This window comes from Narcine bancroftii, chromosome 14 (assembly GCF_036971445.1).
Source record: "Narcine bancroftii isolate sNarBan1 chromosome 14, sNarBan1.hap1, whole genome shotgun sequence".
Taxonomy (NCBI): Eukaryota; Metazoa; Chordata; class Chondrichthyes; order Torpediniformes; family Narcinidae; genus Narcine; species Narcine bancroftii.
In genome coordinates, this window is record NC_091482.1 from 70409425 (window position 1) to 70425300 (window position 15876).

At 39.8% G+C, this 15876-nt stretch overlaps 1 protein-coding gene across 11 annotated transcripts in view; it reads right to left on the minus strand.

Annotated features, from left to right (window-relative positions):
• LOC138749973 (cytosolic carboxypeptidase 4) overlaps nt 1-15876 on the minus strand; it is a 257666-nt gene that overhangs the window by 135524 nt on the left and 106266 nt on the right. For 10 of the 11 annotated variants that reach the window (XR_011348981.1, XM_069912088.1, XM_069912090.1 and 7 more), the window contains 4 exons: nt 12622-12699; nt 11823-11915; nt 9028-9176; nt 4344-4431 (listed from right to left, as the gene is read on the minus strand). Coding sequence is in view for 10 of the 11 variants with exons in the window: in XM_069912088.1 (XP_069768189.1) it covers nt 4344-4431; nt 9028-9176; nt 11823-11915; nt 12622-12699 (408 nt within the window). In the remaining variant the exon portion in view is untranslated. The remainder of the gene's footprint in view (nt 1-4343; nt 4432-9027; nt 9177-11822; nt 11916-12621; nt 12700-15876) is intronic. The other variant, XM_069912087.1, reaches the window with a different exon arrangement.

Below are 15876 nucleotides of genomic sequence, written 5' to 3' on the forward strand. Positions count from 1 at the left end.
TTCACATATGAAGTAGCCCCTATGTCACAATTTAATGTGCCACTTCAGCCAACAACAATTTCTGGGCCCATATCTATTTTCACTTTTGGAATCCAAAGGACAGACTTAAGCAAAGAAACAATGGCTGAATAATCAGACTGGATTCTTTCTCCCCTGCCAACCCCCACCCTCCTCCATCGACGTGATCTACCGGGATTGTTGTCTGAAGAGGGCGTGCAAAATCATTAAGGACCCCTTCCACCCTGCACACAGCACCTTTTAGCGGCTCCCATCGGGGAAGAGATAATCCCAGAACCTCATAAATTATTATATTTATTTTGGATTGCTACATATATGTGTCATTTGTGTGTAAGTGAACTGTGTGTCTGTGTGTGTACACTATTGTTTGGAGACGTGTTGTTTCATCAGGTTGTTAATGTACAATCAGATGACAATAAACTTAAACTTGATCCCTCTATTTGTAGTTCAATAATTAAAATTGGGTTATTTAAGACCATACAGGCTCTCTGGTTTTGACAGACTATTGTCTTTCTGTCACTATCTTTCGTTTTGGAGCATTACACAAATTCAGAAATAATATTGATAGCATTTCAAACTGAAATGCACACTTGATGTACCATTTTTATAAATTAATATATAAATTCTGCATATTTCCCAGGTCCATTTGCATCTTGGGGCTTCCAGCCTGAACATTGTCCTTGGTGAAATGAAACAGGCATCCATTGCCTCAAGGCTCTGCGAGCTATTGAAGGGATAGCGTCTATACTTCTGGTAGCCCCAGTGTGTAATATGGACCCTGCCTGGTGCATCTTTGGTGCTGCTATTGATTTCCCATCAAGTGGGGTTGCAGCCCTCTCTGGTCTCCTTGCTACCTTCCTTCCAGTTGGGAACTCTCAGGGTTGGAATAATCAGACCTGGGTGAATGTAACTCATCTGAGGAAACATGAAGGACATTGGTTTTATTACTTATTCTGATCTAGACAATTTGTGGAAAAATAAAATATTTACTGCCTGCACCAGAACACTGCAGCAGTGCGGACGATCGGGCATGGGAGTTGCAGGAAGAAATCGCAGATGCGACTATGGCGTCACTTCCATTAATACAGTGAAATTCCTGTTATTTGAAATTCAGGCAACAGGCAGCCTCACGCAAAAATAGGTAAAAACATGGAAGCTTAAAATTGGTGTGCCTCGCGTTAGTTTGCCAATCACGCAACGCACAGTCTCAAGCAACCAGAAAATCCACTTATCCACCATCTACCAATCCCCATAAATATGGGATATTGGGGATATTATTGTACTATCCAAGGATACTTGCTCAAAAAATGAAACTCTCTTGCACTTACAGAATTATTTGGAACATGAGGATATGTTGCCTCCATCAATGGACATAACGATACATTTTTCAAATAATCCATTCATACCAATAATGATATTTTGGGGTCTTCACAGTTTCCTTGCTGTGTTGTGGCTATTAATTGTGACTGGTTTTCTTCTCTGACATATTGCAAAGACATCAGTGTGTTCACAGCAATTCTAGGCTCGTGTGGATTTCTGACCAGCAATGTGTAGTCTTGTTTCATGTTTGCACTGCAGAAGGGTCTTGATAATAAATTAATTACTGGATTAACAGAAAAATTCCCATTTAAAAAAATAAAGAAATCTAGCACTGGGTCTTTTTTATTTTGCCCTTATCATCACCTTAACTCTTGATGTTCAGTCTTACTCAGTCTCCAGGAGAAATGGGGTAAATGCAGTTGTTGAAAGCTGGAGCAACGCACAATCTGCCAGAGAGACTCAGCGGGTCTTGCCGCATCAGTGGGAGAAAAAGAATGGTGAATGTTGTAGCCTGGAGCTTGAGAAGATTGATTTTCTCCTCCCATTGATGCAGCACAACCTGCTAAGTTCCTCCAGCAGATTGTGTGGTTGTTTGTTTCCCTTGCGCACAGACTTTCCCTTTATTTCCTTCACCTCTTCACTGCTCTGCAACTTAAAACAGGTTGGATCTCTGATGAAAGGTCAACCATCTAAACACAAAGACGGTTTCTGTCTTCATGGATGCTTTCTGACTACTGAGTGTTTCCAACATTACTCTTTTTAGTTCCAATTCCCAGCATTTATAGCCATTTTCCCCCTCCATGAGTTATCTTAAAATTTGAGGAGCGATGTGGATCATTTCATGAACTATTGTTTTTCAGAACAATATATTTTCTTTCCAGGAAAATATGATTGAGAATATTTAAAAGAATATGAAAATTGATCTTGCAAAAGGGCTAAGTAAAGAGCTGATCATAATAACACTTTAAAAGGGCTTTTCAACCAAAAGTACATCTTGCAGATGAAACTTTCAAGATGCAATGGATGTAATTTTGTCATGGGGTATTATTTTCTGTGTCATTAAAGACTTTCTGAAAATCACCAGTGAATATTAGTCAGTTTACACAGTGATCCTAACAATTTCCCTGCATTATCCACAGTAAAATGTTTTCATTCCATCTCACCAGTTCTCTAGCTTCATTCTGATACTTTTGCATTAAAATTCAGAAATTACATGGTCTTTTCCCTCTTAGTTTTTTTTTAAGCCTGTTAATATAAGAAGCAGATTTTTGGGCCAACTTTAAGTTAGAAGCATAGCAGGATAACACGTCGTTCCAGCCTACGAGCCGCATTGCCCAAATACACCCATGTGAACATTACTAACCAATGTGGAACATGGAAGGAAACTGGAGAACCCAGAACAAATCCATACGGACACGAGGAGAACATACAAATTCCTTACAAACAGCAGATTCAAGCCTGGGCCACTGACACGATAAAAGCGTTGCGCTAACCGCAATGCTGAAATCCCATCAATCCCATTCCCCACCTTATTTCCCCGTAACCCATTCTCTCTCACAAGCTCTTCAACATTTCACAGCTTCCCTTCCAACCACCTTCACAGGGGGTGGTGGGGGTTGAAACTTACAGTCACCAATTTACCAATCAGCTCCACTTTGGGAAACCCAAGTATCCAAAGGAAATCCAAGCAATTACAGGAAAAAAATTACAAACTTCATACGGATTTGATAGATAAAATTAATGAAGTTATTTTCTTGGATTTTTCAAAGCCCTTTGTCCTTCATTAAGAATATTTCAAAGGCCCAGGTTCAAACTAAGTGGAAAGGCATTATGCTTGATAAAGAATGAACAGTTGAAAGGAAATGACAATTAAGAGCAAAGGGAAAAGTTAAGTGTTAATTTTTACTAGTATGATGGGAACAGAGTTGTCTTAAATGATGACAACAATTTACTGTCAGAAGAGATTTACAACGCATATTTTCAAGCATCATGAAATGTTTTGCACTGTCGGAAGATCCTACTGAGATGACCATGGGAGACAGGGTAGCAGAACTAAAACTTTCAAAATTGATTGACAGGTCCATTGATTTGCTACAGCTTCATCACTGGGTTGACTCTTCAGGAGCTCAGCTAAAGAAGGCAGAAATCATTTCAGGATGGAACTGGCATGTTGACAAATGCATAGTCATCAAGACCCAACAGATCTCCCTGTTATGTTCATCCCCACTGCAGTCAAATTAAGAAGAATGCTTCTTTCACTGAGATAGCTGTATGATTCAGGTTAATTCATACCCCAAATATTGCCACAGTTGTCTGCAGTAGTCCACAAGTGTGATACATTCCGGAAAACACCTTCATTTAGGATATCTGGGCCAACGCACATCATCATTCAGCAACCCAGAAAACTTGAAATAAAACAGGGCAAAGTGGTCACCTTCATGGCAAAATGTATGGGCACCCAGAAATACTGCTCTGTCCCTGCACAGATGATGCAAGGCTTATAAAGGAATGGTCAAAGAACAAACATCCAGGAAAAGAAACTGTTACCACGATACTGACCGTGAAATATACTGTTATAAAGAGCATGACAGAAACGGTAGAATACATTCAGAAAAAAGAAAAGGGATCAAACTTGGAGGTAACGAATTAAGCCACAAGTAACAATGCACTGAAATGAATACTTTCTGTGCTTAAATTTATGATCTGTGACAAAGGACAAGAAAGTGAGTTGTGATCATTGAATGAGCAATGTTCATAAAGTGATCAAGGTAGGAATTAACGCTATGGTGACAAAAAGCCTTCAATGTCACCAAACCTATTTTCTTACTAGATTTTTCTTAAACTACTGAAGTTGGGGTTAAAGTCAATATCAAGGTCAGACCATTCTTTGTAATACCAATCACCCAATATTTACCAGCCCAGCTTTTACCTACAAAGACACAAAGCTTTCTTTTTTATCTTATATTTGACCCAAATTTCATAGGTATCAAAAGAGGGAAACATACTTGTAATAGTAGATATCAGAACCCACACGAACCCAATGAGCTCTTCCACACAATGCTTCATGGACTGAATACATCACCGGTTGCATTCCTGCAATGAGTTTTTTAAAATGTAAGTCATCTATTAGAAGAGAATTATATCTTATCACTCTACATTTCTTCAGTAGACTAGAATTACTTACTTAAAAAGTTATCTTTCCTTACAGAATCCTACATTTTTCATGGAGTGAAACATGGAAGACTGCAGATACTGTGATTGTAGTAAAAACACTCAGTAAATGCTGGAGGAACTCAGGCGGTCTCACAGCATCCATAGAACGGACCTGCAGGGGTCAGCTACTGCTTCTAGTGTTCCCGTTCTGGTCTCCTCAACATCAGAGAGACTGGGTGATCACTTCATTGAGCACCTCAGCTCTGCCTGCTGCAATAGCATGGATTTCCCAGAGGCCACCAATTTCAATTCCCCATCACAATCCCTTGCTGACATGCCTGTCCATGGTCTCATGTACTTCCAGACTAAGACCACCTGTAACTTGGAGGAATTACACATCATCTTCTATGATGGAAGAAAGATGGCATTAACATCGACTTCTCTCGTTTGTTAAGCCCCCTCCCTCTATCTCTGGTTTGTTAAAACCCCATCTCCTTTTTTCTAGCTCTACCTTTTTTGTCTCCTTTCACAAGTCAAAATCAATTCTCACCTCTCCTCATATGAGATCCAATTAACACCTTTTGTTTGTTGGTCTGGACTCCTCCCCCTCCCATTCATCCCCTATTCTCTCCCAGTCTTTATTGAGGCACCTGCCTGCTTTTTGCTTGCAAGTTGAAGAAGGGCTCATGTCCGAAACATCAATAATATATCTTTACCTCCTATGGACGCTGCAAGACTGGCTGAGATCCTCCAGCATTTACCATGTGTTTTTACTATATTTGTCAATATAATCTGAACTTTCTCTGATATCCTGCCACACATGAATCCAGAACTCCCTTGCTTGCTTGGTAATGCTGCTATAAGTTATGACAACCAAGATGCCTTCCACACTCAATGGCTCTTTGCATCCAGCACGAAGTTTAAAGAGTTGATGCTTATTATCTTTTTCACTATCGATGATAATGTGCAAAATAAAGTTTATCCTTTAGAACCAAAAGTGAAATCCCTCATAGATCTTTCTTACAAAATATTATACACTGTTGTATGATAAATAGTTTTTTGAATGATACCCAGGGTTCTGGATTATTGATGTGGAGATTTGAGTTTGAAACCTAGCTGGGAAATTTAAATTTGTTTAGTTCAAAAGCTAAACAATAGGGTGGCATGGTTAGTGCAATGCTGTTACAGCGCCAGTGATCAGAGTTCAAATCCAATGCTCTGTGTAAGGAGTCTGTATATTCTACCCATGTCTGCATGGGTTTCCTCCAGGTGCTCCGGTTTTCTTCCAACCTTCAAACTGTACTGGAGATTGTAGGTCAATTTGGTGGAATTGAGCGGCACAGGCACATTGTATGTCCAAATTTCAATTTGAATAGAAATGTTTATTTTAGCAGTAGTTTAGGTCACTATAGTACTTTTTCTGGTTCACTAATCTGGGCAAGTAAGTCTTTCCTACTGGGACTTAATTATGACCTCAGACCCACAGAGATGTCCTCTGAACTGGCTCAGCAAGCCTCTCCTAGGGAATCAGAAATGTGAGCCCAGGCAGAGGTAATCACATCCCCTGAAATTAGTAATTTTTTTTTTTAATTGCCCTGTCACATTTTGTGAACTCATGTTTTGCGAAACTCCCTGACTCTCTTTAACACGGATGACAACACATCAAGCTACCGCCAAACGCAAGTGCTATCGGATTAGATTTTCAATTTGTGTTAATACCTGGAGCCATTGGCAACACTTCTGTAAATATCTTCCCAAAATTTAGCAATATATTCAGTATCCCTTCTTCATGTGAGTAAATTCAATCCTGATAACACTCTATAGCTTGTTGTGAAATCATATCATTGTTGAAACATCTTATTTTATAGAGAATTTTGGAATTAAATAGTTTATTACTGTACAACAATAATTGTCATGAACAACAATATCTATGAAGCCCTTTAAAACTACAGTATCTGGTATCTGGGATTCAAGCAACTGAAAGCCTCAAGCACCTGGCAAAAAAAAAACCTGAGGAAAATAAATGATTTTTAAAATTAAATAAGAATAAAATAATAGGTAAAATAAAAGATTTAATATTTTAACTGTAAATGTTCTCTGAAGTAACACAAAAACCTTTGGCGAAGATGGGAGCAAATATTCAGCCAGAGGAGGGAGGGCCTTGGTCATGCTATGCTCGTAGCAGCTGTTTGAATAAAGTTGTGTGAAACAGCAATGGGGGTTGCCCAGGTTGAAGAGCTGGTTGATGCCACTCACCACTGGGGTTGTTCTCTTAAAATATTTCCTTATCCCTGCTTAGTAAAAGTCACCCCAGTCAGAGGCTTTATCTGTAAAATTGGGAGGAGGAGGGTTAATTATCTACAATGTTATTGTTTTTCTTTTGGGCAGCTCCGTGGTGGGGGAGGAACCTGCAGATGCAGCGATGGTTAAACATTTTCAAAGAATGTGACTGAAAATGAAGTAAAATGTTTTAAGGTTCATATATTAAAGTAAGTGAAGTTTATTCAGTGTAAGTACAGTCTAGTATTTTTTGTCTTTTAAACTGTTTATTCTTAATGGAGGTGTACGAGTTACGCATTGTAAGAGTAAATCTCAAGCAACCGAAAAATCAACTTATCTGGCATCTGCCAATCCCCATAGGTGCCAGATACCATGGGTTTTACTGTACAAGTAATGTGAAATGATGTTAAATCTGATTCAACATTTAAACTGTGTAATTGTCCATACCAGTTGAATTATATGAATATACATTTAAAATGCCCTCAAGCTGCTAAATTATGAAACTGCCATGCAGTCTGACTCAGTGTGAAATATGAAACCATGAACTGTCTGAAAGCACACTGAATGCAATACACAGATCAACATCGTGTTTTATTTATAGGAATGTGATGGTGTGTAAGTGTCTTGTTGTTACGGTGTATAAATATTTATCATAATCATTCATATTGAACTAGATTCCATGGAACTATTACACTTGCAGAAACATGAATCAAAATACAAGGCTTATAGTGAAAATGGAATTAGAAAGCTATGGGGAAGGTAATCTATGGATGATATGTCCCTAAAGCCAAAGAACACAAGGTCGCAGGAGAACAAGCTGCATATTTTCAATTTGTCCAAGAAAGCTTCAAATCAAAATGTATATATGTGAGCCTGCAATTATATGGATGTCCCTTTGATGTTTCAATTAACCGACAACATTTTATAAATTGGCTGGGCTACAAAAATCGCTAAGGGCCGTATGTAGCTCAAATGGACATTGTGTTCTGGCTTTCAGTGGTGCAGAGGGCAAGTCTCATTAAGGCATGAAGCAGGAGAACAATAGCTGGAGGTGGTAATGGCTCTTCCGAGCTATTTCACAAATGGCTTGGAATAGACAAGGGCAATCTTTTCAAGATACAAATAATATTTTAATAGTCTCACCCAAGTTTCTTTCGACTCCTTAGTGAATGCTTAACACTATAGTAATATTTACATAGCATCATAGCATCCTAAGGCAGGAAGACAACCTTGGGCTTTTAAGATGGAAGGAGAGCACAAAGGGATTCTGCTGTGGGGGGCTATGTTTACAACATGTCATGGTATCACTTCCCAATAATTTTAGTGAGGTTGACTCAGATGTACAATGGGTAGTGCTGCACCTCCCAGCTCCAGTTACCAGGTCAGCATCTTCTGCCTTGGATGGGAGTTTTCACATTTTCCCTGTGATTCCTGAGTCTCTTACCCTGCTCTGGTTTCCTCGCACCCCCAAACAAACTGTTGGCAGGTTAATTGACTATTGTGAAATCAAGCCAATGTGAGCAGGTAGCTTGGATTAGGGGTTGGGGGTTAGAGTTAGGACGTGGACTAGGAATAGGGCTAGGGTTAGAACTGGAGGATTTGATGGTTATGTGAGAGAGAAAAGGTTACACTGTAAATAAATAGAGGAATGGAATTGATGGGACTATGCTAAGAAGCAGCATTGATTTTATGGGTCAAATAGCCTTAAGAAAATATGTGACATCTTTGCATTGTGCAATGATCAATTTGTGAGATCTGTGCCAGCCTGATGTTCCTTCAAACTACAGATTCACAAGATCACAATGCCCTGTTGGTGGAACACATTTTCCTTCACAATATTCCATATACATCTGCTTTTAAAAGTCCAGGAAAGAGCAGTTCAAGACTGTGATGTTTACCAAAGCTATGTCTTACTCTCAGAGGAGACTGTCTAATTAGGGGCATGAAGGCAGTAGAGTGAAAAAGATTTACTAAATTATAGTTTCCCCAGGTTCAAAGATGCCACCTTTACTCTCAATTCCTTATTTTACTCTTTCGTTCATTCATCCAAATAGACCTGAATTGAAGGCTTGCAGCATTCTGTGCACATGTGGTTTAACACAAGATATCCATGTGGAACAGGCATTTGGGATTTCAGCTCCAAAGCGAGATTAGAGAAGATGGGATCATTCATCTTGGATGACACAGGGTGTTAGGAGATTTTAGGGAGGTCTATTCCAATGGCCCTAGAATTCTACGATGTCTTTGATTCCTCACCATAGTTGAACTGGCTGTTTGTCTTTTCACAGTTAATAACGTTGAATCGATATGGGATTCCAGCTCTCATGCCACTGATCTCAAAGTAGAACCATTGGTGGTGAAGGTTTGTGTTGATGTCAGCATTCATGATCAGATCATATTCATATCTGGAAAGACACAAGAAATAAAATGACATTTTAAGAATAGCCAAAAATACTGCTGCTCATCTACATAAATCTCACCCAAAAAAGACCAATAGCAGTATCAATATCATCATTCTGTCCTCTGGCTAAGTACGCAGAATAACCCTGCTAATGGGGAACACGATCCATTTCTTCATTTTTAATTTTTTTAACAGCCAATCATTAAGCCTGTCAGGAATCATAGAGAGAAGTGGATTATATCTCCCTGAGAGTTCTCACTTCCTAAAATCGTCACAACCTTCAGTACTTAACTGAATTTCTTGTCTGAGCGAGAACAAAATGTGGACCCTAATGGAATAGTGCAAGGGGTAATTGGTAGAAAGATCAAAAGCAAGTGCCCAGATTTTTTTTCCCACCAAAAGGATGGCTGGGATCTGGAAGTCATTGCCTGAAAGAATGTTGGCTCTACTGACCCATTAGGCCCTCCAGCTTCTCATTATTTGCCAGTTATACCACTGTGGTGCGTTGTGTAAAAAAGGGGGGATGAGTCAGTATACAGGAGGAAGAGTGAAAACTTGGCTGAATGGTACACCAACAACTTCCCACTCAATGCCACCAGAACCAGCTGATTGTTAACTTCAAGAAGTGAAAACCAGAGTTGTACAATTCAGTGATCATTGGGGGATCGGAGATGGAAAGAGTGAGCAAATTTAAGTTCTTGGGAGTCACGATCTCAGAGGATCTTTCCTGGACCCAAAACACAAATTGCATTGTGAACAAATCACATCAGTGCTTCTACTTCCTCAAGAGTTTGCAGAGGTTTGATATGACATCAGAAACCCTTGCAAATTTCTACAGATGTGAGGAGGAAAGTGTACTGACCAGCTGCATCTCAGTCTGGTAATGGGGTCACCAATACCCCTGAATGGAAACCCTTCCAAAAGGTAGTGGACACAGCCCAGGACATCATAGGCAAAACCCTCCCCACCATCGAGAACATCTACAGGGAATACTGCCATCGGAGAACAGCAGCAATTTTCAAGGACCCACACCACCCAGGACACGCTTTGTTCTCACTGCTACCATTAGGGAAGACTCGCACCATCAGGTTCAGGAACAGCTGTGACCTCTCCACTATCAGACTCCTCAACAATAAACTATTGATTCTTTTTCTCTCTATATTGAACATTTTGTTTTTGCAACTGCCAATAAGTTGGAATTCTGCCGTGCCCACATGAAAAGGAATCTGAGTTGCATGTGATGTCATGTATGTACTCTGACAATCAATCTGAATCTAAAAGATGCCTGCACCTGCAGTTTCTGTGTTTCTCTTTATCGCCTTTGAGAAGTACAGAACAACTCTGATTTTATCCAAAATGGTCGAGACGGGGCCTATGTCGGATAAATGTTTATTTTCAGTGAACTGGTCATTTTTTAAAAACAGCTCAGTAGCAACAGCAAATCACATGTAACAATGTTTAAACCAGAATAAACAACTGGGGAAGGCTTTTGAAGTATTAAAATAATGTTTAATTCTCACCAAAACAAAATGCTGACTGCGGCCAATCACCAACATCTCCCCACCAAGGTTCTCACTCCTGCCAGGAGCCTGAGGTTCCCACCCCTTGCCATGAGCCTGATATCCCTGCTGCCACCAGCAACCCAATGGCCCCAGTCAATTTGGCTCCAAAAGAAATTTTGGATAAATGAGGATTTCAGAGAATCCGATTTCAGAGAATCAGAGTTGTACTGAGATGGGCAAGGCTACGAGCCACCATCCTGTCTACTTTCTTTGGGAGCTCTGTCAAGGGTGTCCTGGCCGGTTACATCACAGTGTGGCACGGTGGTTGCTGTGTATTGGATTGAAGGTCAATCCACAGGATCCTAAGAGCAGCAGAATCACTGGGGACTCCCTCCCCCCTCCTCAATTGAAGTGATCTACCAGGATCATTGTCTGAAGAGGGCTCACAAAATCATGAAGAACTTCGACCACCCCACACACAGCATCTTGCAGCTGCTCCCATCAGGTAAGAGATACAGGAGTTTCAGAGCCAGAACCTCCAGGGTTAGTATTATGTGATAATAATGAACCTTTACCCTTAAATTTACAATTATGTTGGAGAATGCTTAGTCCTCAGTCAATATTATTCATAGATTACATTGTCATTGACTCAGTACAACTCTGTCTGCAGAGTTTTTTGGGTTGTCCTAATATCCAAAATACCATTACATAAATACAACTTTGTCAACATGTATCAATAGAGATATTACCTACGTTTTATATTCTCAGATGAAGCAAGATGGTACTAATCCATACTTTGTATTCCTATATAAAACAAGATAAGCCAGAAGGTTCCAGGTTCCATACTTGGTCTACGTTAAGTTAATTATGCGTAAGCAGGAGCAGAGGAAGGAGGTATGTATGATTGACATCCATGATTTCATTACATCCACATGGTCAGAGATATACAGCTCAGAACCAGGTCTATGGACCATCATGTTCACAACAACCACCCAATGACAATAATCTAATTTGCCAACACTTGGTACCTAGACTAAGCTTTGACGATTCAAATGTTCATCTCGATACTTTTTTTCTCCAAGCAAGTGTCATACACAACACCATCCAGAACAGAGGGCATACCAAACTGCACACTGTTCTGCACTTACTTGCGAATTTGAATAGCTTTTCGAAGATTTCCTGATTCAAATTTTGAGAAGAAGTTCAGGGAAGTGTCATCTCCTGACATAACTAATGAAGGACTGTCAGAAAAAGAGCAGAAAATAAAACCACTTCAACCTAACTGAAAAAAATCAACAAATCCCACCAAACACATGCAGTCCTGGGAGCATCATGTCGATGCAATTAGGAAGAAGGAAGAGTGAGAGCTGAACATTACAGAAAACCAATAAGGGGTTCACATTCTGCACGCTGATATGTGGCATTACTGGCACAAATTGGGCAAGGGTTATCTGCTGTTAAATTCACACCCACAACTTAACACATGGAAAATGGATGCTGCTGAGCCATGTTTCAAGGTTATCAAATATAACAATTACACTTGGCAGAATGTCTAGGCATCCCCTTAATACCCATTCCTAGCAATGAGCCAACCCACTTATAATATATTGAAAATTTAATGATAAAAGGAAGTCAGCTTGTGCCAGTTACCTCAAGGAAATGATTTGACTGTAGTGCTGTAGTGTCAGGTTTTCTCTGATTTGTTTGACGAGTGAATATTAACATATCTCATTAAATTACAATATACAAATTAAATCAACAAAATCTTTTTAGATGGAGATGTTTCATTAGTTGGAGATCTATCCTGCCCATTTCTGTTATCTGACAAATTGCATGAATAAAGTGTGTCTCCTTGTCAGATTCAGAATATTTGAGGACCAAATTCTCTACAGTTTGCTGTTACTAGAGTGAAACAATAGATGGTGGGGTGTAAAACAGACCACAAACCTCTCAGTGTCAAAAACGACCCTGTTCAGGACATCTCCAGGGTTGACAAAACGCTGAATATCCTCAAATACTTTAGCCCTGAAATCCAAGTTATGTTCAAAGTCACAAAGCATGACAGTTAATACAAAAACATACAAAAACAGCCAGGAGTTTACCCTCAGAGGTATTTTAAGTATTGTAGCAGGATGAAATAATTAGACAAAGCATAAACCTAACCCTAACCCTTAACCCTGACCCATAACCCTAACACTTAATCCTTAACCCTAACCCATAACCCTGGCAATTACATTCTGTCACTTGAACATTGAGAGTGGAAAGTTATTGAGAGATTAAGTAGGCTGTAACTATACTTACTGAGGTTTAGAAGGACGAGGGGATATTTGATGGAGAGAGACAAATAAATTGTGAAAGGAATAGATGAGATACAAGTAGGGAGGATGTTTCCAGGATTAAAACTGCAACATAGCCTCAAGATTCAGTGGAATAAATTAGACAGATAAGGAGAAATTACTTTTCCCAGAGAATTGTGAATCTGTAGAATTCTCTGCTCAAGGAAGCAATAGAGACTGCCTTATTAAATGTGCAGTAAAACCCCAGTTACCTCGATTTCAAAACGAGGAAACTAAAAAGGTCCAAACTACAGGTTTAAAGTTGGCACAACTCACCATTAGTTCGCTAATCATGCAAAACACCATCTTAAGCAACCTGAAAATACACTTATACTGCATCTAACAATCCACATAGGAGCCAGATTCCAGGTGCTTTACTGTATTGAGTCACACAGATTTTTGAAGAAAGGAGAAATAAGGGTTACGGAGACGGATGGAGAAGTGGAGCAGAGTCCATGGCCAGATCAGCCATGATCTTGTTGAATGGCAGAGCAGGCTCGACAGGCCAGATGGCTGATTCCTGCTCTTATTTCTGATGTTCACTTATGTCAAAGCGGATATTCAATTGGACGTTTTTGGGCTCATTAAGAAGCTTTAGATTTTGGAATAACTTGAGTTCTTGAACACGGGACGACAAAATTGGAGGTGATGCTTTTGTGTCAATGGACTTTCAAAAAGCAATCAATTAAGTCTCAGATATTTGGCTCATTACCAAAGATTGCAAATATATTATTCACACAGCAATTTGAGATGATTGGCTTGGTTTGCCATCACTCCAACTTGCTAATTACTCAACTGAGCATGCACATAAATGAGATCTGAATATCTTCTGAATACTGATATTCAGAGACCTCTTCAAATAGCCTTGCCTTGAAAATCAAGTGTCAGAAGGGCGGCATGGTTAGCTCAGCGTAGCGCAACCATATTACAGCAGGCAGCAATTCAGCTTCAAGTCCAGCACTATCTGTAAGGTTTGGATGTTCGGCATGAGTTTCCTCCCACCCTTCAAAATATACCAGAATTGTAGGCGAATTGGGCGGCACTGACTCATTAGATTTTTTTGTAATTCCCTCATCAGGAGCGTGAAACACAGTATATAGTATTTGCTCAGAGCCGTGTAGCCCACAGCACCTCCAATACTGTCAGCATTGCATGGGGCAATAAACATTCTCTATTAGAAACAAGGTCCATAGAATGAAAAGGCATCAAGAGCATGGATCAATGAAACAAGGCATAAAGCTGCTCAAGACAGCTATGGCCAACATAAAAACAAGACAAATTAACTGATACTCTATCAGCAAATAATGAAAAAAGTAACCATTGATGCCAACGATGGGCATTTCCTCATCAAAAACCTGGTTACTTATGGTTAACACCAATCATCCCAATGGGATCACTGTCTTAAATCAGAAAGAGCCAAGGACAAATTTATTGTTTTCGACAATAGTGTTAGTTGTGATCAGTTTTGATCAAAATCTCAAAAAAATGAGACATTAATCTATGCTCCAGTGACTGGAGTTGCACTTTATTGAGAAGAAGGAAGTTGTGGGTGCTGCAGTCTAATTATTTTCAGCGCCTAGATTGTTAGGTGCATTCACAAGCAATGGCTCAGTGATGGCTGCTTCATCAATAATCTTGCATCCATTGTAAAGTTAGCATTCAATCAGAAATTGTAGTGTTCATCGGCAATTCTTCAGTCAATTGGACACAGCATATCCACAAGCAGCAAAATCAAAAAGATTGGAGACGTTGTGGACAGTGAGGAAGGTCTTCAAAGCTTGCAGAGGGATCTGACCAGCTGGAAAAATGGGCTGAAAAATGGCCGATGGAATTTAATGCAGACATCTGTGAGCCATTGCCTTTTGGAAAGACAAACCAAGAAAGGAAATAAATGGTGAATGGTAGGGCACTGAGGAGTGTGGTAGAATAGAGGGGTCTGGGAATACAAATACTATACATAATTGCCTGAAAGTAGCACCACATGTGGATAGGGTTGCAGAGAGCTTTTGGCATATTGGACTTCATAAATCAAAATACTAAGTAGAGGAGCTGGGATGTTATGGTAAAGTTGTATAAGATATTTGTGAAGCCAAATTTGGAGGATTGTGTGCAGTTTTGATCACCTAACTACAATAAGATAGAAAGAGTGCAGAGAAGATATACTAGGATATTGTCTGGACTTCAGAAACTGAGTTGCAAGGAAAGGTTAAACAGGTTAGGACTTGATTCCCTGGAGCATAGAAGAATGAGGGGAGATTTGATAGAGTTATTTAAAATTATGAGGGGGACAGACAGCGTAAATGTAGATCAGATTTTTCCACTGAGAGTAGTTGAGATACAAACCAAAGGACATGGGTTAAGGATGAAAGGGGAAACGTTTAGGGTGAACACGAGGGGGAACCTTCACACAGAGAGTGGTGGGTGTGTGGAACCAGCTGCCAGCTGAAGTGGTGAATGTGGGCTCAATTTTAATATTCAAGATAAATGTGGAGAGGTACATAGCTGGGAGGCCTATGGACTGGGTGCAGGTCAGTGGGACAAGGCAGAATAAGTTTGGTGCAGACTAGAAGAGCCAAAGGGCCTGTAATGTTTTATGGTTCTAAATAATATCTAACATTGGGCTAAAAAGGACAAGAGCCAGACTGCAACTATGTCCAACAGAACAGACCTTAATTAATTCAACATTTCCATTCCCAATTCTATTATTAATACTTATCTGGACTAAACACCTTATTTGGTCAGCGGAGGGCAAAAGATGGATGTTCTACGTGAAAGATTCAGTCACAGACATCAAGGTGTGCACATACATTAAATCAACTTGCCTGGCTATGCAAAGCTGCAACAATGCTAAACATTGTTGATGAAG